The sequence below is a fragment of the Bombina bombina genome, chromosome 11 (assembly GCF_027579735.1).
Source record: "Bombina bombina isolate aBomBom1 chromosome 11, aBomBom1.pri, whole genome shotgun sequence".
Classification (NCBI taxonomy): domain Eukaryota; kingdom Metazoa; phylum Chordata; class Amphibia; order Anura; family Bombinatoridae; genus Bombina; species Bombina bombina.
The window spans coordinates 47,294,478-47,319,660 of NC_069509.1; the positions used below are offsets into that span (position 1 = coordinate 47,294,478).

At 37.8% G+C, this 25,183-nt stretch overlaps 1 protein-coding gene across 1 annotated transcript in view; it reads left to right on the forward strand.

Moving 5' to 3' along the window:
• The first annotated feature begins 424 nt into the window (after nucleotides 1–424).
• The window catches only part of PRKCB (protein kinase C beta), a 440,365-nt gene continuing 415,606 nt past the window's right edge, over nucleotides 425–25,183 (forward strand). The window contains 5 exon segments of the mRNA XM_053694189.1: nucleotides 425–825; nucleotides 12,328–12,347; nucleotides 12,350–12,400; nucleotides 12,403–12,433; nucleotides 15,912–15,943. Coding sequence (XP_053550164.1) covers nucleotides 425–825; nucleotides 12,328–12,347; nucleotides 12,350–12,400; nucleotides 12,403–12,433; nucleotides 15,912–15,943 — 535 coding nt within the window.

Here is a 25,183-nt window from a genome sequence, read left to right on the forward strand (position 1 = left end):
GATTATGGGATCACAGTCAAATCTTACTCAAGAAGACATTCCGTTATCCCCTGCTTCTACAGAATCACCTATAGAAATAGAAGAATTTATCAATAGTAATCTTAAACTGCCTTCTACACCGTTGATTGAGGATACAGTTATGAAGAATATTCAGTTACCCTGCACCTCCAAGGAATCACCTCTGCATGTTGAAGAAGTCATCACTAAGTTACCCTCAACTTCAGCAGAATCGACATCACAGTTTCGTACAGAGCCTGTAAAGAGGACTATACAAGACATGGTCTGTATTGTTTGCTCAAAAGCAGCATTAGGTGCTCAAAAGTGTAAATCGTGTGATGTGTTTGTTCACGTAATTTGTGGTGAAATAGATCCTAAATAGGAAGGGTATGGTAAGAATGTATTGTGCAACATCTGTAAAAAGAATATGGATCAGAAAATACAGCGTGATGAATCCAAGAAAGGTTTAGAAAAGCAAGCAAAGAAAATGTTAGCATTTTCTAATGCAAAGCACCCAAATGTCGATGAAGGTGTCACTGTGAGAATTAAAGTACACGAAGTAGACAGAGCAAAAACTGATGCCCGCTCAATTTTAGCTGTGGTTCTTAGTAAAACAGAGGATGGCTTTAATAAACTTGGTACTAAAACGGGTATTTTTAAACAATTGTATGCAAAATCTGAATTCAGTGTTTGCAAAGAGAGATTTTTAACAAAAGAAGATGTCCCTGCTGTAGAAATATCTTTACGTCAAACAGCAATAAAACAATCCCTTGGTACTGGGCAGGGTTTCAGAAAATGTGACTGCAAATCTAAATGTACCACAAATAGGTGTGCTTGTCGCAAAAACTAATTGCTATGTAATTCAAAGTGTCATCAATCTTTAGATTGCACAAATAAGTAAGCATAATTTTATCATATGTTTTGCAAATTCATTTTCTATATCAAATCTAAATGTACCACAAATAGGTGTGCTTGTCGCAAAAACCAATTGCTATGTAATTCCAAGTGTCACCAATCTTTAGATTGCACAAATAAGTAAGCATAATTTTATCATATGTTTTGGTAATTCATTTGCTATATCGAAAAATAAAGATTTTTAATTTGTTGATTGTTTAATTGATTGATGATTGATTCTATCAATTAATTTGTTAAGTGCCGAGTAGGTAATGTTCAAATGTTTCACTTTAACGAGGGCCGAGTAGGTAATGTTCAGATTTTTCACTTTAACGAGGGCCGAGTAGGTAATGTTCAGATTATCTAGGTAATTTTTCACTTTAACGAGTGCCGAGTAGGTAATGTTCAGATTATCTAGGTAATTTGCAGATTACCTAGGTAATTTCAGAAATTAAAAAAATTTCTGCACTTTAACGGATCACCTTAGTTAATCTGCACATTACCTAGATAATCTGCAGAATAACTGATTTCTGTACTTTAGCGGTAACATAAACATAAATTTAGTTTCTGCATTGGAAGCAATGGGGCTGCGTTACTGAGCTTTACGCTGCTTTATTGCAGGTGTTAGACTTTTTTTCAGCCGGCTTTCCCCATTGATGTCTATGGGGAAATCGTGCACGAGCACGTACAAACAGCTCACCGCTGACTTAAGCAGCGCTGGTATTGGAGTGCGGTATGGAGCTCAATTTTGCTCTATGCTCACTTCTCTTCTTGACTTTTAACGCCGGGTTTCTGAAAACCTGTAATACCAGCGCTGTAGGTAAGTGAGCGGTGACAATAACGTGCAAATTAGTACCGCACCCCTCATAACGCAAAACTCGTAATCTAGCCGTATGTTCTTAGTATTTATAAATAGATATTCCTATATATATCTGTATATATGTTTACCTAATTTGTGTATAAATATATTGTACCAGAAAAACATCATATATATATATATATATATATATATATATATATATATACATACATACAGTTATACTTATATATATATATATATATATATATATATATATATATATATATATATATATATAAAATATGCATTTATGAATAAATAGAACATATTCTTCTATATGAAGAGCATTGGAATGTGAAATATTAATATTTTTATCTAAGGTTAGCGCACTTCAGAATATGCGATTGGGTTTGGAGTTAATTTATAACTGTCCCTAATTGGCTAGCAAAGGAGGTCAAACCACCAAAACTCAAGATGCTTTTAAAGGGGTGATTCAAACTATACCATTATTTTATGTACAGTATATATCATGATGTGAGAACTTTACAACAAAATGTGTGTATATATATATATATTTCTATTAAAGGGGACACTGAACCCAAATTTTTTCTTTCATGATTCATAAATAGAGCAGCAATTTTAAGCAACTTTCTAATTTATGCCTATTATCAAATGTTCTTCATTCTCTTGGAATCTTTATTTGAAATGCAAGAATGTAAGTTTAGATGTCAGACCATTTTTGGTGAACAACCTGGGTTGTTCTTGCTGATGCCTTCTTTTTCAAATAAAGATAACAAGAGAACAAAGAAAAATTGATAATAGGAGTAAATTAGAAAGTTGCTTAAAATTGCTGCTCTACCTGAATCACTAAAAAAATAATTTGGGTTCAGTGTCCCTTTAACATTTTAATAAACAAGGTTGTAAACTTTTGTCTGTGTTTTCTAAATACTATAGTCAAAATAAGAAGGGGCTATCCTCATATAATTAAGGGCCTTTGTTTTATATATATATATATATATATATATATATATATATATATATATATATATATATATATATAATATGTGCATATAGGGGTCCCATGCGCCTCTACTCAAATAAATGCACTTTTATTTCAAAAGTGATCACTATTACCATAGTGATCACCTGGCTATTAAAGGGACATGAAACCTAAAAATGTTATTTCATGATACAGATAGAGCATGGAATTTTAATTTTGTTTTCAAGTTACATCTATTATTAATTTTTCTTCATTCTTTACGCTTTCTTTGTTGAAGTAACTGCTATGCACTGCTGGAAGCTAGCTGAACACATTTGGTGAATGAATGAAAACAATTATTTGTGTGCAGCCACCAATCAGCTGCTAGCTCACAGTAATGTATTTCTGCTCCTGAGCATACCGAGGTATGCTTTTCAACTAAGAAAGCCAAGAGAATGAAGCAAATTAGAAATAGAAGTAAATTGTAAAGCTGTTTAAAATAACATTCTCTGTTTGAATTATGAGACATTATCATATCCCTTTATCACCTATAGAATGGCTTTATTTTAAATAGGGGCTTCTATGTTTTAAAGTAAAAGGTCTTGGGGGCTTTAGGCGTTTGTTATACCCTATTATAAGTCTAAATGTGTGTTTTTATTTATTTATTTTTTAATTCTGGTTTCACTTTACACTCCCAATACACACACCGTTTGAAAGAGTAGGCAAGTTACTTTCAAACGTTGGGTTTTGGGGGTTTCTGGGGCTTAAGGGAGCTGAGATTGAGGGATTAGAATACTTACCCATGGCCTCCATCCTGCTCCCTTAAAGGGACATAATACTCATATACTAAATCACTTTTAATGTGATGCAGGTTAACTGTTAAAAGCTGACAGGAAAATATCACTCTGTGTAAAAAAGAAAGATATTTTACCTCAAAATTTCTTCAGCTCACCAGAGTAAGTTCTCTGTGAACAGTTATACTTCAGCTGCTGTCCTGCTGCAAGTTGAAAAAAACAAACAAAAAACAAAAGCCAATCATCATCAGCAGTGCTGAGGTAATGCTTTGCTTTGCTGTGATCTCATGATATTTCACTAGAATCTTGTGAGATTTCATAGAAAACTTCCTTAAACTGAGTAGGAAAAAAATGTCTGTGCCTACACATTCCATATGCACACTCCCTTTGCAAGTCCTGGGACTAGCCTCCTGATTGGCTGTTAAAAGTCTCTTTACAGTGGGGTGTGAATACTTATGAGATTTTTAGGTAAAATATCTTATTTTTATACATAAAGATGTTCAGGTGATATTTTCTAGTCAGCTTTTTACAGGTATGCTGCATCACGTTCAGGTGCTTCAACATTTGGGTATCATGTCCCTTTAAGCTTTTGGTGATGTCACCAGCATCACTTGATTCCCCCTCTTATGCCAGGCCACTTGGTGCCCTCGTATGGGGGGGGGGGGGGGTCAGGGGGAGGTATATTAGCTCCAATAGTCTTCTACAAACATATGCTTTTACTGGTCTTTATATATGTAGGTTTGATTTTTTTATTATTTTATTATGATGCTGGAATAGCTTATTTTGTTTTAATTATTTCTATTTCCAAAAAGATTTATAGCATATGCAAGAGAAATACTTGGAAAATAACAGAATTTCTTAACTATGATGTAGATGAAAATATTGCCAGCAATACTGATACATTAAGTTAATGGAAACCAACATAGATCTATTTGAATTGATTTAAGGTTTCTTGCTGCCTGGGAAGTAATATAATAATAAGAAAGTATTCTGGCTGCATTAAAGGGACACTCAGGTTACATTAAATTTTCATGATTCAGATACAGCATGTAATTTTAAACAACTTTCCAATTTACTTCCATTAAAAAAAATGTGCACAGCCTTTTATATTACACTTTTTGAGTCACCAGATGCTACTGAGCATGTGCAAGAACTCACAGACTATACGTATATGTATTTGTGATTGGCTGATTGCTATCACATGGTACAAGGGGAGTGGAAATATACATAACTTTGAAATTTGTTATAAAAAAATCTACTACTCATTTGAAATTCAGACTAAGTGCTATTGCATTGTCTTGTTATCTTGCATTTGTTGGTTATGCAAATCTAATGTGTTGACTGGTCCTTTAATGTAGTTAATTTCAATGGTAGCAACAGGTTTTGAACTGAACATAAAACAAAATGAAAAAATGAAAATAAAGAACACTTTATGGCCTTTATTAAACAACCTTTAAATACAGTAGAATCACATCATCAACAAACCATAAAAAAAAGCAATAGCACTTTTTTTCTGACAAATTTCACAATTTTCTTCCATAGCCCTGCCCCCTTTATCATGTGACAGCCATCAGCCAATCATAGATTCACACTGTGGACTCTTGCACATGCTCAGTAGAAGCTGGGGCCTCAGAAAGTGCATAAGTCCCTATCCATTATAACCGATAGAGCAGCAGCTATCCAATAACCATTCACCTTTTGACACTTAGGGCCGATGGTCAAAAACTCGCCACCATGGAGAGAAATTACACAAATTCTTTAAGTTTTTTTTAGACCTTGTATTGTATTATTGGCGTCTCTCCTTCACATACAGAACCCTGCATAGCGCTGTCTAGCTGTGAAAAACAGAGAAGGCCTTCAATAGCTTAGAATTAGCATATGAGCCTACCTGGGTTTAGCTTTCAACTAAGAATACCAAGAGAACAAAGCTAATTTGACAATAAAAGTAAATTGGAAAATTGTTTAAATTTCACGTCGTATCTGACTCATGAGAATTTAATCTTGACTAGACTTTCGTTTTAACCCTATACCCATATCTCTAGCTCTAAACTCATTTAACATTAAAGTAAATTATTTTATTTATGTATCAAAAATTATTCATAGCATTGCAAAAAATCTGCATTCACAAGAAATGTTTTAAAAGCATTTACACTTTCATTTTATTACAAAAAAATTACACATAGTTTTACAGGCTTGGAATACACCTGTTCAAAAGCCTTTTGAATATTATTTATCTTCTTTTTTTTTTTCTGCAGCCAATAAGGAACAGATATAAACACGCTCCTGTGCATATCAGCCAATCGCTATGCAGTATTTAGAAGTGCCAGGATTCTGCATTCCAGCCTCACTTGGAGGAGTGAAAACAAGTGCTGTTCATTCATTTTCGTACAAATGTACATTTGTGAAGAAAATAGAATTTTAAATTTGTTTTAACAAAAGGAATATCTGAATGAATGCACTGACGAAATTCAAAAACATTATTTTTTTTTTTAAGGGGTAAATACTTACCTTAGCGCGCTCTTCATGCTCTCCAGAGCACATAAAGGTAAGTATTGTAGCTACAGGTGATACTTACCTTAGCGCACTCACCCTTGTAGATTTTAAACATTTACATTTTTTATTACAAAAACGAATACAAATGTTTAACTAAAATTCAGTTTTTGCTTAGTTTTAAACTAAACGAATACCGAATAGTGCAGCCACCGAATATGGGCTGGCTCTTAAGCTTACATTCCTGCTTTTTACATAAATATACTAAGAAAACAAAGAAAAATTGATAATAGGAGTAAATTAGAAAGTTGCTTAAAGGGACAGTCTACGCCTTAGTCATCTTAAAGTCTTACGTTAGATTAAGCTGCAAATATCCTCCTGCACCTTTTTTATACCATGCAGCAGGAATAGTAAAAAAGTTATTTTAAAATGAATAGTGTTTCTGGCCAATTTAAAATGGCTGCCAAGCTCAGCCCACTGATGACATCACAATCTGGGCTGCACTCTGTTGAATAGCATTGATAGTCTGTTGAATTCAACTAGTGAGCTTTTTGTGATTGCATGCCATATGCAGCCCAGATCATGGCCTGACAGCCATTTCAAACTGTCCAGAAACACTGTTAATTTTAAAATAACTTGTTTCACTGTTCCTGCTGCATGATATAGAAAGGGTGCATGAGGCTATTTACAACTGAATCTAAGATGACTAAGGTGTATACTGTCCCTTTAAAATTGCATTATCTATCTGAATGATTAAATAAAAAAAAATTGGGTTCAGTATCCATTTAACTAGATAAAATAACACTGAAACTAGTAAAGCTGGTGAGGCTGGAAGTTCACAGTAAATGAGAAAGAGTGTACTATGTGATATAACTTTCCAATTAACTTATATTATCAAATGTATCTACAGAACTTCAGGATAGATAAATCTTACTCAATACTCATAGATATGGGTATTTCCAGTGCTGGGAATATATCCAGCATCTTCTAGCTACAGGACTTTTAGCCAGGGATATGACTAATATGGATAGACTCTGTACTTTAGTCAAGCACGGCTCATATTCCATCACACCTGTGCACAGACTAATTGTTGCACGTCTTGAATCACCTTCCCAGCAAAAAAATGTTACTCAAATGACACGAGAGATATCACTATCACGGCAGAAGATGTGACAAACTTTCTTAGAGATAGGGATGCTAATTTGTCAATCAACTTGAGAGAAATCCATACAAAATGTATACACTAGGTCACTGGTTTTCAAACCTGCCTCAGGCCTTCCCAACAGTTCAGGTTTTCTGGATTACCTTGGATGAGAGCTGGTAAAATAACCATGGTTACTAATCAGTTGATTATTTCACCTGTGCTCAAGTTCATATATCCTCAAAATGTGGCCTGTTACTGTTAGGGAAGCGTGAGGACGGGTTTAAAAACCAGTGCACTAGGTATATATTTCACACCAAGGCTACGCACAAAGTGGGTCCTGGGACAATAGATTCTTGTAATAAGTGCTCAACCATCTCACCTGATTCAACACATTTATTTTGGGACTTCCCAAGCTGAAATGCTTTTGGGGTAAAATCTTATTCTAGATCAGGGCAGCACATCTTCTTTCTACAGACAGAAGCAAACAGATTCAAGCACCAAACATTGATAAACATGGTTCTACTTATGGTCAGAAAAAGTATACTCCAGTATTGGGTAAATAATAGAGCCCCACCCTTCAGTTACTATTAGAACAAGCCAGGGGCAGACTGTTCAGCCGGGCAAATACGACCTAGTCTAAGGGCCCAGCAAGTAGGGGGCCCACAAATGGCATCTCCATAGCTCGTGGTGTGCTGCTTAAGCTGGGGTTGACAGCTATCAGTAACTAAGCAGTTAAGTGTGGGTTCAGTGGGGGGCCTGGCCCCAGAATGGGGGCCTTGTGCCTGGAAGTGGGGTTTATTACTCGGGGGACCCTAGAGTGTGTGGGGGGTCTTGTCGCTGTGAGGGCCATGGAGTGTGGGGTCTGACCCTGGAGGTTGGGGGCCCTGTCTCTGGCCCTTGACATTGGGGATCTTGGACTAGAGGTTGGGGGGCCTGGTGGGGGCAGAGCAGGGGGTCTACCATATTCATTTGCATAAATTTGAGTCAGTGTGAAACAGTGGGGGCCCTTCCTTCATTTTTGCCCGGGGCCCTTGATTGGTCTCATTCCGCCCCTGGAGCAAGTTGAGGAAGACTTGGAAAAGAGATTAAGAAGTTTCTTCATAAGTGGGAGGCACACTTGTTATACTTCCCAGAAACATTGAGAAATAAAGTGCTACATCCTTTCAGACACAGTACAAATGACAATCTACATGGTAGGTGGTGTTCACCAGATACATCATGGAATACACACATATTATAGGTGTTGCCCCTGACAACATACTTTATAACCAGGTGGAGGGTTGGTGGTCTATGGGGCATCCATTTGCTTGCTTGTGCTGCTTCCCCCAGGTAGCAGTTACTGAGCATGGCTTCTTTATTCTTCTAATGCTGTTATTTATGTTTTATGATATTTTGTTGTTATGTTTGGTTATGTTTATTTAGGTTAAATGAGAGGAACATTCATCTTTAGGTTAACAAAATGAACTTGAGTGTTGCAACAGAACCTTAATAACTTTGACTAATAAACACAGAGCGCGTTGGACCAAGCAACTTCCGATCCTATCCTCCCAGTCTCAGCAGCGGAAATGAACCCGCCGGTAAAGGTCATCCACAATCCTCCAAGATAGACGAGTGCCGTAGCAGTGTCGGAATCAAGCCACAAAGCTTAAATGCACATATATAAGCCAAGGAGATTGCAGACAGACAACAGACATAAACGTCTGACGCGTTTTACGGGTGCTTCCTTTAAATGAGGGTACGTCCTGTGTAATGGTTGTGTCTATGTTTCAATTATATTGTTGGTGTGTCAGCTAGAGACTCATGTTAATATATCTACGTATTACTGTACATTGGTTGTTGAATTTGGGCCTTTGTGGCTTCTATGTGTACACTTAAGTTTTTCTTAAATTAATAAATGGAAAAAAATACACAAAGTGTTCTCTCCTCTGTGAACACCTAAATGTAAACCAGTGCCATAGACATTTTGGGTCTAGAGAGCAAGGGCGGATACAATTAGTATAAATGATTACGCAGATTAATATGTTTAGCTGTACTCAGGGCAGTTTCTAGAAAATGTAGCTCCCAGGGCGAAAGTCCAAAATGTGCCCCAAACCCATTCTAAAGTGCAACCTTCCATGTCTCACTGGTCATTTAGTTTTAAATTAAGCTATATAGAGGCACCTACAGACACAACACATGCACACACAGACATCACATGCACACACAGAGGCAACCATAGAAATCTATGTGCACAGATACACACAGGCAAACCATAGACATCAGTATGCACATCCAACTACAGGCACCCACAGATTTTCACATGAACACACACAGGACCCATAGACATCCCACATGCACATACATACAGCCCACCTATAGAAATCCATGTGCACAGACACACACAGGTAACAATAGACACCCCACATGTACATCCAACACAGGCAACCATGGACCATCAACATGCACATCCAACTACAGCCACCCAGAGATATCCACATGAACACACACAGGACCCCATAGACCATCAACATGCACATCCAACTACAGCTACCCATAGACATCTATATGCACACACACACAGCCACCTATAGATATCTACATGCATAGGACATACACAGTCACCTCATCGACAATCACATGCACACACAGGCAACCATAGAAAGCCATGTGCACAGACCCACCACAGGTAACCATAGACACCCACATGCACACACACGCCCATAGACATCCACATGCTCACACACAGGCACCCATAGTCATCCACATGCACACACGCACAAACATCCCATGGAAAATCAAGCAGAAAAATGTACACATGCAACCACATGAGTTGAGACATAAGCTTTGGGGTAAAAGTTTCAGAAGGATCATTAAAATGCCGGTAGCTGTGATTTAGAGTGAAAGGGTGATGGGGGTTAATATCTGTTTTCAAATGGAATACGCTGCCCCCTTATTCCTTTAGCAACATCCCAACCTGCAAAAACTAATTTCAGGGGGTGGGTTCACCCGCTACTGCGCCGCCACCCCCCCTCCCAGTAATATATTGGACACCTTGAACCATAAATAGATAGAGACTTATCATTAAAGTAGCTTCCCACTAAAGTCACATTTTAAAAAAAGTAGCTTTACTGCACAACCACATACAACAGATCTATTTTCCAGTGAATGTCTGCTTGCTGAATGCTTGAATATTTTAGAATACGAAGTTTAATTACGTGCAGTAAATAAGGTAGTATTTGTGTTTTTATTTTATTAGAATAAGTGGGGGCTTTTGGTTACTGGTGCATGCTTGAGGGTTTTATAACGTCCCAGCCAACTAAAGGCATTCCTTAAAGAACACTTTTCCAGATTTGGGGCCACGTTGGATCATGGTACTTGGAGTTTCAGGGAGATTGCTTTCCATTTGCTGGCATCAGGGAGCCGCTATTACAATCAGGGAGACTCCTGAACTTCAGGGAGAGTTGGGATGTCTGCTTTAGCACAGGTTCAGCCATGCAGAAAACTGTGCACTGTCCCCCCTGGACTTTACAAAATGTGCTTTTGATATAGACACTAGCTTAACAATGTGTAAAGAAAGCCACAAATAAAAAGCCCAAAGTATCTAATATACCCCTAAATAAACTTAAAGGGCCATGATACATAAATGTTGAAACACTTGAAAGTGATGCAGCATAGCTGTAAAAGGCTGATTAGAAAATATCACCTGAACATCTCTATGTAAAAAAGAAGATATTTTACCTCAAAAGTTTCTCAGTAGCCACGTCCCATTGTAAGGACTTCTAGGCAGCAAAATCAGTATGTCTGTCCCGGAACAGGCAAAGGAGCGGTGCCTCGTGCACACTCATCTTATTTCCCTATTCAGTTTAAAGGTAAATTAAACCCATATTTTTTCTTTCCAGATTTAGAAATAACATTTAATTTAAATCAACTTTCTAATTTATTCTATTATCTAATTTGCTTCATTCTCTTGATATCCTTTGTTGAAAAGCATATCTAGATAGGCTCAGCAGCTGCTGATTGGTGGCTGCACATAGATGCTCATGTGATTGGCTCACCTATGTGCAGTGATATTTCTTCAACAACAGATATCTAAAGAATAAAGCAAATGAGATAATAAAAGTAAATTGGAATGTTGCTTAAAATTGTATTTTCTATCTGAATCATGAAAGAAAAATCTTGGGTTTAATGTCCCTTTAAGGTTTACCATGAAATCTCATGAGAGTTAAGTCAAATCTCATGAGATCACAGTAAAAGAGTTCATGACCTCAGCACTGTTGATGCTGATTGGCTGCTGTTTATTTCTTCATATTTTTTTTTTTTTTTTCTGCAGCTGGGCAGCAGCTGAGTATAACTTTTTACACAGAACTTACTCTGGTGAGCTGAGGAAATTGTGAGGTAAAATATCTTCCTTTTTACATAAAGATGCTCAGATGATCAGCATATAAGTATTATATCCCTTTAATAATGCATTTTAAAGGCCTTAATAATTGAAAAATGACATCCTCTAATTTGTTAGAGCATGTAATTGTAAGACTATAGACCCTGCATTACTGTATGTTTAAACCCCACAAAGGGTTAAATACACAGTAGAAGTGCAGCTTTACAAATTAACCAGGTAGATGTGTGGTCTATTCAGAAGAGCTTTGATATGCAGATTAAGAGGTGTGGTTAATGCTAAAAAAATAGCTTTTTTTTAACTCCTGACTTTCAATAAAAACTTATATTATTTAGGAATGAAATATGCTATGTGTCCTTTTATTTTTTTTTTTTTTTTTAAATGTTTATGTTCCTTTAAATTAAATAAAACAGTGTTTAACCTCATAGGATCTCTAGCCTCAAAAAAAATGTAAGAAAAGGGGTGGTCTCATTAATATGCAAATAAGGGGGCGTTGCTATGCAGATGAGAAGCAGAGGAACTTTTTCTGCCTCAAGGAATGTGTCAGTTAAAATTAAGATCTGAATACACCATTCTAACACATAATAGTCCTACAGTGAAGCCATTACAGTCCCTGCACATAAATAATACAGTAGTGTCAGGGAGCAACAAGAGCCACCAGTAGCTTGACAGATGGGGGCGTGGTCATGCAGATGAGGAGGCGCGATCACGTGACGCGCGGTGCGGGGAGAGCAGCTGTGTGCAGAGGCAGAGCGCAGTGCGCCCGGGGACACCGGAGACTCCGCACCGCCTGCACTCATGGCTGACCCCGTAGCAGCCGCGAGGTTGAGAAGACAACACACACCGCTTTGCTAGGAAGGGAGCCCTCCGCCAAAGAACGTGCATGAGGTGAAGGACCACAAGTTCACCGCCCGCTTCTTCAAGCAGCCACCTTCTGCAGCCACTGCACCGACTTCATCTGGTGAGGGACCCCCCAGGGACTTGCGCTGGGGCGCATTAACCCCTTACCTGCCTAAACAGAACCCTCAATAAATAGCCATGAAGTGTTAATTAGTAGTTTTGTAGCATGAAGTGTCAGTGAGTTGTTGGGTATATACAGATACTGATAGTAAAGGTTCATGAAATTGAGCTCCATACTTGCTGTTAGTGAAATAGTATCAGGTAATTGGGTGCTGCACCCTAATGGTTATGGGGTGCATGAATATAGTCATGATAAAGATTGTGAGTAAGGCATGTAGGGATACTGAGTACACAGTCTGATCACTAACTGAGGTGCAGATGTACTGATCATAGAATAAATACCTTATTGGGGCTAGGGACATTGGGTGATAAAGGTTAATCATTCTTTGGGTGCAAGCATAATGATAATCAGTGTGCTGCAAGCATACCTAAATAACTGGATGCAAGCATAATGATGCTCAATGTGGTGCAAGCTACCTAAAAAGGGTTACTGAATAACTGGGGTGCAAGCATAATGATGCTCAATGTGGTGCAAGCATACCTAAAGGGTTACTGAATAACTGGGGGTGCAAGCATACCTAAAAAGGGTTACTGAATAACTGGGGGTGCAAGCATACCTAAAAAGGGTTACTGAATAACTGGGGGTGCAAGCATAATGAGCTCAATGTGGTGCAAGCATACCTAAAAGGGTTACTGAATAACTGGGGGTGCAAGCATACCTAAAAAGGGTTACTGAATAACTGGGGGTGCAAGCATACCTAAAAATGGTTAATGAATAACTGGGGGTGCAAGCATAATGATGCTCAATGTGGTGCAAGCATACCTAAAAAGGGTTACTGAATAACTGGGGGTGCAAGCATACCTAAAAATGGTTAATGAATAACTGGGGGGTGCAAGCATAAGATGCTCAATGTGGTGCAAGCATACCTAAAAAGGGTTACTGAATAACTGGGGGGTGCAAGCATAATGATGCTCAATGTGGTGCAAGCATACCTAAAAAGGGTTACTGAATAACTGGGGTGCATTCATTTTTTATAAGAAATACTAGTGAGCCATTAACCCTTTATATACCAGTTATTTCATTAACATTTAATTTGCTCATAATTATCAGTATGTATGCACATCAGTTACCCAGGGTGCTCTGCTGCTCTCAGTATCCTTCTGACAGTAATTTGCCCACTTCAGCAGGACCCCTCGCTCATTAGCTCTGTAAACAGTGGTGTGTATTCACTTTATCCTGCACTCTGTATCCTCATCACCAGCAATTTGTTTACTCTCCTAATGACTTTATCTGATGGGACCTTGCATCTTGCTCTCATTAACTCTAGTACAAGCCTTACACATACAGTCTTTCAATTGACAGCATCTTTTTTTTATATTTTGTGAACAATGTGCATCTGTTCTTCTGGAAAAATAATCATAGTACCCTGAAATTCCTTATCAGTCTTGACAGTTCTTCCTCCTACACCTCTGCATGTCAGTTGATGGTTTAAATACATGGGTGACTTTAGAAATAGCAGGTGCACCCCACTACAGACTTAGCCAATGATACATTGCAGAGACTGGATGTCTTATTATGCCCCTGTAAGTGATTAGCAGATTGAAGTCAGGGTCCTGTTCAGGGTAATTGAACTTAGTTGGTTGGAGGATTTAATGGATCACTATACAGTATTGGTTTGGTTGACAGCGCATCTGAATGAATTGTCTGCAGAGGTTGAAATGTCTCTATCAATGAAACAACTTGTTTTACATTGTCTTTAAAAAGTGTGTGTGCATAAATATATATGTCTGCATCTCTATGTGAGTATGTTTAGTGTATTTATTTCATGTCTGTACAAGCAGCACAATCCAGCTCTGACAGTAACAAATGTGTTTGGTGCCCTTGCTTGTTTGCAGAGGTCTATCTGTATTCTTGCTATGTGCTCTGTTAATATTCTGAAGCCAACCAATCCTATCCGTGGTTGAAGTAAATGCAGAGAGAAAGTCACCAACTGTCAAAAATCCATTTAGCCTTGTTTTTTTATTTTTATGCTGTCAGTGTAATCAACAAGGCCCATCTGTCAGCAAAGGGGTTAATGAGGAAGAAGACAACCTTGTCAGTTCCTCTATATCATGGTTTATTTTTGTCTTATCTTCTCTGTGGGTCTGTGATGTTGCCACGGTTGTACCACTGTGTCAGTACATTGTTTGCTAGTTGTTTACCTCATTCACAGCACTTTGTGTTTACAACCTGTGTGTCACTGATTGGTCTTTGCCACCATTCATGTTCAATCTTTTGTGCCGAACAATTTGGGAGCCAGGTGTCTTATCTAAATGTTCAGTCATAATTTATACATAAAGAAATGTGTATATTTTCAGTGTTTGACAAATCCTAACATTTTAATTCTGGCTCTTAATTCCCCCCCCCCCCCCCCCTACAAATATATGTATATTCCCTGTCTCTTTAAAAACGTGTGACTAGTTCCTGAGTCTCCTATTAATTCGTAAAACCCAGCATGTTACGGCTGCAAAGCTTTATGCCAGACTGCTATAATTTAGCCAACCGGTGCTCTGTGCCACTCTATGTTCTTGTCGTTATGCATGACAAATCCAGGAAGCTGCAGCTGATATCATTTTATGTATATCTTATTTTACACACACATAAAATATATTATATATATAGCTAGACATCTGAGAACCCATCTTGTGTATATATGTTTTTGTTCCACTGTGTTTAAGGTCGTCCTTTACTATTCATACCTGGTCTGTGGTCTTTTCACTGCCCTCACTCTGGCTCAGTTTTGTGTATGTTTCTTCACCCCAGTATAACACCCTTTGTGTTGATTCTGAATGCCAACTTCCATATCCATCAATGTGTCTGTCTTCCTTAAGAGTTCAAACCTCTGTCATTCTACGTGTATCTACCTCTGTATTGTTTTGTGCTAGTTCCTCTATGCCACCTCTTGTGGTTCTATGCCTTGTCTGTGCTCAGGCACATGCCTTGTCTAAGCCAGTATGCTATGCAAATGAGTTATGAATGTGGCACTATGATTGTGTGCAGGTGTCTTCATGCTGCCCTTGGTGCCAACTTGTGTTTGCCTCTCTTTACCACTGTGTGCCAAAATTCCTTGTATCTTTGCCACCTTTACAGTTCATGTGCACCTTCCCTCTCAATGTGATTTTTTTTTAAACATGTTTGGGGATTGCTGCAGAACTTGTTTGTGTGTGCCCCTGTTCTGCAGCTCCCTTCAGCCTGTGTGCATCTGCCGTTATGCTTCCGCGTGTGCATGTATGTATCTGATGCATTATCTTAGTTGTTTACCTATCAAATGCTTCTTTATTTCATCCCTGGTTTAAACCACTTCATCTTCTTCCATAATAACCCAAACAAGCTCTGTGTGTTGTGCCGATACATAATTCTCTTTAGTTATTTATAGAAAGCAATCTGTACGTTCTGTGTCTCCCCATTTCCCTTACACAGTGTCATTTTTCTCTTGCAGGGGTTTTGGCAAGCAAGGCTTTCAGTGTCAAGGTGAGTATTTTGCCCATGTGTTTTTTTTTTCTCTTCTTGCTGTGACTTGTAATAGAGGCAGTAGCACCATCCTTTTGCAGTTCTGCCAGCTCCTGATTTATTGACGCATTCCCGGGTCTTTTTAATGCGGACGATCTTAGAGGAATCCGGATATCTGTTTGCCAGGGAATATCCCACAGGTTGCAATTACGTAACCAGAATTTGTATGTTAAAGGGAATTTTTAATGCTGAAAATGTGCATGCTGTAATTGTTAATACTGACACTACCTACTTTAACAAGGGGATTAAAGGGACAGGAAACCCCCAAAAATGATTTCACAATTCGGATAGAACATACAATTTTAAACCACTTTCCAATTTACTTCTATTATCAAGATGCTTCATTCTCTTGTTATCCATTGCTGAAGGGACAGCATTGCACTACTGACAGGAAGCTGAAAATATCTAATTAGCCAATCACAAGAGACAAATGTGTGCAGGCACCAATTAGCAGCAGCTCCCACTAGTGTAGGATATGTGCGTATCATTTTTCAACAGGGGATTCTAAGAGAACGAAGCACATTTGAAAATAGAAGTGAATTTAAAAGTGTCTTAAAATTACATGCTCTATCTGAATCATGCATGTTTAAGTTTGACTTTTCTATTCTTTTAAACACTTTGAGATGGTAATATAAAATGATAAATTATATGTGTGTGTGTGTGTGTATATAAAGTCTGCAATATACTTTAATTATTAATTTTGTCCTCTTTTCCTGTAATTCCATTCTGAAATTAGGAGCTTTTCTGTTAGAAATGGAAGTGCGGAACACTGTTATATCCCACACAGCCATTGGCTGCACACTCTAGTGACCTATTTATAACTGTCCCTAATTGGCCACAGCAGAGAAGGTAACCTAAGTTACAACATGGCAGCTCCCATTGTTTTATAGACACTAAAACTTTACACTTATTTTGTCAATGTTTAAACAGTTTAGGAAATCTACCTTTAATATGTGAGGTTTTCCCAAAGACCCTTATACAGTTACATAAAATATAATGTATCTTATGACAACTCCCCTTTACCAGTCATCAAAAAGGGGCCAAACTGGTTGCTTCTTTGACCTCGTAAGCCCATGTAAAATTGTAAGCAGTTATCTTATGTTGTATAACATGAACTATCAGCATTACAAAAACAGAATGTGTGTTTGTCTTTTAACGCTGTTATGCCGTTCTATTCCGTCATAATTACACTGGGCTTTAGAGCTGTTATGACGGAATAGAACGTCATAGCCAACGGCTGTCCTGAAGCCTTCAGTCTGGATTTGTTCGCGGTCTGGAGGGCATTCCTAGGGTTGTAGGGACGCCCCCCAGACGCGATCCAATCATTGAAATCTCGCGATCGTGTGCACGATCGCGTGGTTTTAATTTGTCTACATACAATTTGGTTTTAATTTGTCTACATCGGAACAGCTGTTCCAATGTAGACACTTTAACCCAGTCACGAAAGGGATTAGACTTTGTGTTTGTTTTTCCTTTTAAAGGGACGAGACCCAAAATTTGTCTTTCATGATTCAGATACAGCATTCATTTGTAAACAACTTTCCATTTTACTTCTGTAATCAAGGTTGTTTCATTCTCTTGGTATCCTTTCTTGAAGAAGCAGCAATGCACTAGTGGGAGCTAGCTGAGCAAATTGGTAAGCTAATCACAAGAGGCATATATCTGCAGCCACCAATCAGCAGCTAGTTCCCAGCTCCTGAGCCTACCTAGGTAGGCTTTTCAACAAAAGGATACCAAGCGAAGGAAGCAAATTAGATAAAAAAAAGTAAATTGGAAAATTGTTTGAAATTGTATGTTCTATCTGGGGAGAGTTAATATTTACATAATTTCCATGTATTTAAAGGGACATGAAACCCCAATTTCAAACAGCTTTCCAATTTACTTCTTTTATCTAATTTTCTTCATTGTCTTGGTGTCCTTTTGTTGAAAAGCATACCTAAGTAGGCGTAGGAGCTGGAAGATAGCAGCTGATTGGTGGCTGCACACACCTCTTGTCATTGGCTTACCAATGTGTTGAGCTCGTTTCCAGTACCACATTGCTGCTCCTTCAACAAAGGATAACAAGAGAATTAAGCAAAATATATAATTTGAGTAAATTGGAAGCAAAGTTGTTAGTATATGCTCTGTCTGAATCATGAAAGAAAAAATTTGTGTTTCATGTGCCTTTCATTTAGTTTGTGATCATACAGATATAGAACTGGGAGGAAATATATTAATTAGTAAAATAAGACAGCTTATTTATTCTGTAGTTCTTGTGTATCAAACGTTTATCACATTTTCAGGCTTAAAACAACAATACTGATGTATATAACATGGATGTGTGATCTTGTATGATTTTATTATATTTTTTTTTTTGTTTATTTTTTTTAATTTTATTTTTTTTATACTTTAAACTTTACAATTATTGTTTTTTTGAAAGTAAACTTATTTTTTTAGGTGGTCAATTTATGCTATGCCAGGGCTAGCTGGCATTAGTCCTTCTGGTTAGAAACAGGTTCTATTTTTAGAATGTTCCTCTTGGTACAAATGTGCCTGATTCACTGACTGCCTTGTGTTTGCCTATGCTGTTTGTTGGGGAAGTCACCTTGACTATAGTATTGCGGGTACCTCTATATTGCAGCCCATTAATACCATAACTATAGTGTGACCGTAGAAAGGTTTTGCAATGTGTAGCAGATCTTTTATCGAAATTGTTAACCCTAACTAAACTCCCTAACTCTACCTAACCTAAAATGTAAATTTCCATTAACATTTTTGTAATAGTTGTAATAGTCAAAGAAAGCTTGATATCTCTGACTGATCTTGTCTCAGTATTTCAGCTTTTTACACTGCCCAAACAGAAATATCTCTAAAGGGAGTCCAGCCCTTCAAGATGGCTTATTTATTTGTTTGTTTTTAATTTGTGGCATGAATAGGGTGTGGCTTATTTTGAGTGATGGTTTAGATGTCCATATAGAAACACATTTTTAAACAAATTATTGGTTGGAGTCTAATTGCTTTGCTTTACACATGGTACATTTACATAAGAGAGTTAGAAATTAAAAATGTAAAAGGCTTTTGTGATCAAGTAGGTTTTAATTTCTTTGAAAATGTCTATGGAAGTGACTTCTTTCACTGGTTAAGGGAGAGTGTTCCTTAGAGATTGGATGACATGGCTAAAATCGTGCGTACCACATTTTTGGTGAATTCTTGTCACATTTAGCTTCATGCCAATTGCAGAGTGAGTGTTGGGAGTGTTGAGATATCATGCCACTCTCAAAAATATGTTCCATTTTATTGTTTACCAGTGCAGGGAGTGTAGACTGGAGGTTTGTGGCAAAACGTGGACTGTCCAATTAGTAGCTTTGCTGCGGCATGTTGTACCAAGTGGACGTAATAGCGTAGCTTTTCTGGTAGACCACAATAAAATGCATAGCAAAAGTCCAGACGCAATGCCCCCAAAGCATAGGTGATTGTCAGAAGATTCTCCACAGCAGGTGCTATTTTATATACATGAAAGAATGAGGCTTGAACTATAACTAAATATGAAGTTTCAGGGAAAGCATTTATATTGCTGTGCAGTGCATTTCCAACATGATTAGAAGCATATTTACCTTATACTAGACTTTTGCAGAAATACTTATTTTAAATGATCAAGAAGCTCTAGTCAAAAAATAAGCTTTAATGATTCAAATAGAGCATGCAAGTTTAAGCAACTTTCTAATTTGCTCCTATTATTAATTTTTCTTAATTTTTTGGTATCTTTATTTTAAAAAGCTGGAAAGTAAGCTTACGAGCCGGCCCATTTTTGGTTCAGCACCTGGGTAGTGCTTGCTGAATGGATGGCTACATTTAGACACCAATCGGCAAGCGCTACCCAGGTGCTGAACCAAAAATGGGCTGGCTACTAAGTTTACATTCCAGATTTTTTAAATAAAGTTTTAAAAGTTAAGAGAACAAAGAAATATTGATAATAGGAGTAAATTAGAAAGTTGCTTAAAATTGCATGCTCCATCTGAATCATGAAAGTTTAATTTTGACTAGACTATCCCTTTAAGTAACGTTTAAAGCGCATGCGTCTCATCAGAGGTAGGCCATGTGCATGCTCATTCTCCGTAAACTGCTGCTGATGTATCTGGTGGCTGCAACAGAGAATACGTGTAGCCTACTTGTGTAATAGTGGTGTGTCTAACGTTGCCACCGCCATGTTTTCCTGGACACTTATGAGTTACAAACAGTGCAGGGAGGAATATGAATACTGCTGTCCAGAAACATAATGTTCCTTCCTGCACACCCTGCAGCATGTGTAACTCATAAGTGTCCAGGTAAACATGGCTGAGGTGGCAACCCTAGGTGTGTCACATGCACTTTTATATAACTAAAACACTGGAACTTTTAAAAAATATTTTGCAAAAGCTAATTTATAAAAAAAAAATTGCCCATTATAGACTTGCAAGGTGCCACACTTCAGTTCGAATACGACTTCCTTTAATCTCCCCCGGTAACTAAAGTCACTCTATTTGTAATCTGCCCAGATATTTGTTTATTATGTCTCTAGTATATACACATCTGCTGTTTAGACTGAGAATTTATTTGCATGACATTCTCCATGTGTGCAGTTGTGCGATATTTCAGAGATATAGTAACAGACTTCGTCACATGAGTTTCATCAATTTGAAAGCTCAGATAATCGGATTTAAAGCCACATTTTGATAAATCCGAAATAGAAAATACTTAAAGGGACACTAAAGTCAAACTGAAACTTTCATGATTCAGATGGAGCAAGACATTCAAAATTACTTCCATTATCAAATGCTGCCCAGTATTTTATATGCACACTTTCTGAGTGATTGGCTGAAAGCTGTCACATGATACAGGGGGCTGACAACATTGAAGTCAATTTTGAAATTTGTTAGAAAAAGAATCTGCTCATTTAAAATTCAAAGTAAGTGCTATTGCATTGTCTTTTTATTATGTAACTTGTTGTTTCTGCAATTCTGTACTTAAATATCCTTTAAAGGGACATTGAATCCCTTATAAATTATGTAATTAAACGGATATACATGCTCTTCTGTGTTATAGCTCAGATTTTTTTTTTGTATATAACTATATGTTTAACCCATTACATAATTATAGTCCACTGCTGAGCAGCAGTATCTGCCTTACTATTCCTAGCAAAACCCTGCAAATCTCAATCAAAGGGCAATTCTAAATGCTTTTGAACCATTTGTTTTCAATGCAGATTTTTGTTTTGTAGTACAGTGATTAATTGAATGTATACTTTATACCATGTATAAAAATTAGCTTTAACTTTTAATGATCACATTTATAAAATGTCCTTTTTTGTTGAGTGGGCTCCATACAGTTCCACAGGTGTGTAATTATTATACAAATTAATTTTAAAAACACAGTAAATTGAATATTAAGTTATGTGCTTTAATACTGTCTTTAAAGGGACAGTGTACATTAATTTTCATATTACTGCATGTAATAGAGACTACTATAGAGAATAATACGCACAGATACTGATGTAAAAATCCAGTATAAAACCTTTTTAAAAATTTACCTAGAAGCACCCAGTTTAGCTCTGTTGATGAGGTTTGGCTGGGACCACCAGTGAAATGGGCGGGGTAAACAAGAAGAGCAGACCCCCCCTACTCCTCTTCCCTGCATATAAAAAGACAAATAACATAAACTTTAGCCAGTAGTAGTCTGTAAATGCGTGTATACCTCTGACACTGTGGGGCTTGGTTAGGAGTCTGAAAATCAGCACAATGTTATTAAAAAATAAGCAAAACTATATATTCTTATAAAAACACTCCCAGATGAGCTATATAAATGCATCATCTACAAAACATTTATGCAAAGAAAAATCTAGTGTACAATGTCCTTTTAAGTGACACTAAGCCTTGTCCAGCATTTTCACCCTTTACTGTGTTTTTGATAAATAATGCCCCAGCATCAGACGTATACCCCTAGATCTGAAGTTGAACCTTTCATTCTATATATGCATGTTGCATGATCAGCTCAAAGCAGTTTTATTTATGTCATAAGTTTAGCCCGAGAGAATAATGTAACATTCTAGATGGAAGATAAGACAAATGATGATTTTATTGCATACTTCAGTTTTGTCACATTTTATAAGGCTTTATAACCCTTCACACTACATCGTCTGCAGGGCTGGATGTGGTTCATGCATCGGGTGCCTAGATGTTCTAATAAGTCATCGGCATTCGGATGCTAGATTTTCCTATTGGACATGGGCCTTCGGATGATAGATGTTCCTATAAGGCTTGGGCATTCGGATGCTAGATGTTCCAATAAGTCATGGTTATCCGGATGATAGATGTTCCTATTGGACATGGGCTTTCGGATGCTAGATGTTCCTATTGGAAATGGGCTTTCGGATGCTAGATGTTCCTATAAGTCATGGGCATTCGGATGTTAGATGTTCCTATTGGACATGGGCTTTCGGATGCTAGATGTTCCTATAAGTCATGGGCAGTCGGATGCTAGATGTTCCTATTGGACATGGGCTTTCGGATGCTAGATGTTCCTATAAGTCATGGGCATTCGGATGCTAGATGTTCCTATTGGACATGGGCTTTCGGATGCTAGATGTTCCTATTGGACATGGGCCATTCGGATGCTAGATGTTCCTATTGGACATGGGCCATTCGGATGCTAGATGTTCCTATTGGACATGGGCCATTCGGATGCTAGATGTTCCTATTGGACATGGGCCATTCGGATGCTAGATGTTCCTATTGGACATGGGCCATTCGGATGCTAGATGTTCCTATTGGACATGGGCCATTCGGATGCTAGATGTTCCTATTGGACATGGGCCATTCGGATGCTAGATGTTCCTATTGGACATGGGCCATTCGGATGCTAGATGTTCCTATTGGACATGGGCCATTCGGATGCTAGATGTTCCTATTGGACATGGGCCATTCGGATGCTAGATGTTCCTATTGGACATGGGCCATTCGGATGCTAGATGTTCCTATTGGACATGGGCCATTCGGATGCTAGATGTTCCTATTGGACATGGGCCATTCGGATGCTAGATGTTCCTATTGGACATGGGCCATTCGGATGCTAGATGTTCCTATTGGACATGGGCCATTCGGATGCTAGATGTTCCTATTGGACATGGGCCATTCGGATGCTAGATGTTCCTATTGGACATGGGCCATTCGGATGCTAGATGTTCCTATTGGACATGGGCCTTTCGGATGCTAGATGTTCCTATTGGACATGGGCCTTTCGGATGCTAGATGTTCCTATTGGACATGGGCCTTTCGGATGCTAGATGTTCCTATTGGACATGGGCCTTTCGGATGCTAGATGTTCCTATTGGACATGGGCCTTTCGGATGCTAGATGTTCCTATTGGACATGGGCCTTTCGGATGCTAGATGTTCCTATTGGACATGGGCCTTTCGGATGCTAGATGTTCCTATTGGACATGGGCCTTTCGGATGCTAGATGTTCCTATTGGACATGGGCATTCGGATGCTAGATGTTCCTATTGGACATGGGCCTTTCGGATGCTAGATGTTCCTATTGGACATGGGCCTTTCGGATGCTAGATGTTCCTATTGGACATGGGCATTCGGATGCTTCATTAAAAGATTTTAGTGTGTTGCACTTTTACAAGGAGTCTGCTCCAAAAAGAGCCGAATGCCGCAAATGGCCATCGTCTTCCGCATCCTGATGCTAACAAAACATGAATCTGGGTCAGGCAATATGCAGCATCCTTAAGGGAACATGTAATTTTAAATAACTTTCCAATTTGCTTCTTTTATCTAATGTTTTATTCCCTTGGTATCCTTGGTTGTAAAGCTTTCCTTTTGAGATTTTTAATTTTCATCATTAAAGAGACATCTTAGTGACTGACAAAGAAAAATGAAACCCAAAAATGTGCTTTCATGATTCAGATAGAGCAGCAATTTAAAACAACTATCCAATTTGCTTTCTGTATATATTTAATTAGCTTTTTCACTTGGTATCCTTTGTTGAAAATCTATACCTAGGTAGGCTCAGTAATGCACTAACTGGGAGTGAGCTGCTAATTGGTTGCTGCCCAGATATGCTTCTTGTCATTGGCTGATCTGATGTGTTCAGCTAGCTCCCAGTAGCAACATTCACCTTCAGCAAAGGATACCAAGAGAATGAAGCAAAACTGATAATAGAAGTATATCATAAAGTTATTAAATTGTATGTTCTATCTGAATCATAAAAATATTTTTTTTTGTGTTCATTTTATATTGCTGACCAGAGTTCATTCAAATAAACATTTATATTTTACTCTTTAAAAAAATGACACATCTGGTTTTAACATAATTTCATGAGTTTAAACACCACTGGAGGAACAACTGGTTGATGATTATATTGGGCTTTATTGAGAATACCTTTTGATTCTGCTCAATTTATCACTGTTTCTGTTTAGCAATTTCTTTATTAAAGACAGTGGATATTTCCTATTTTTTTATACTTTATTTTTTTTTAGTAACAAGAGACTTTTTTTGTTTAGACTGATCTCTATAGTAATAACCTCTTTGAGTGTTATGGGGAAAACCCTACAAAGTAACTGAACTTAGTAGACACAGTGGCTGTGTAGTTAAATCTCACAACACTGTAAGTGTAGAATATTTGCATATCTGCTCTGTTATGCCGCTGGACAGAAGAAAAGGCACCCCAGAACCCTCACAGATAGAAAGAGGGCTGACCGTAGGCTAAATCTCTGCCAAGCATGGGGAGTTCATAATTCGTCTCGTCTCACGATTCCAAAGCTAATGAGGTTTTTCTTTTACTGTTTCAAAGTTTTCTCTTGTGCATATATTAGAATGGACTGTTTTTTATACACTGTATTTTTTCCATTTTGAAAGGAATATAAAGGTCAAATTTGAAATATTTATGGGTGCATTTTAATTTTTAATAGAAGAATTTTTGTAATATATATTTTAGATGCAAAAATGCTTCTAGTAAAGCGCCCCCCCCCCCCAGTGGCATACGCACGTATGATGTGAGTGCCACATGCACCAGCATCCAAAAACTTATACTTATTCGAGTTAGCATTGGCTTGTATGACACAAAGTCTCCACTAACACAAAACACCGATGCCAGGTCTCTGAGTAAGCTTTATAACTGAATCCTGATCCTCCAGTCCACACATAGCATATGTGCATATGCCTCTAAAACAGTAATAACATTT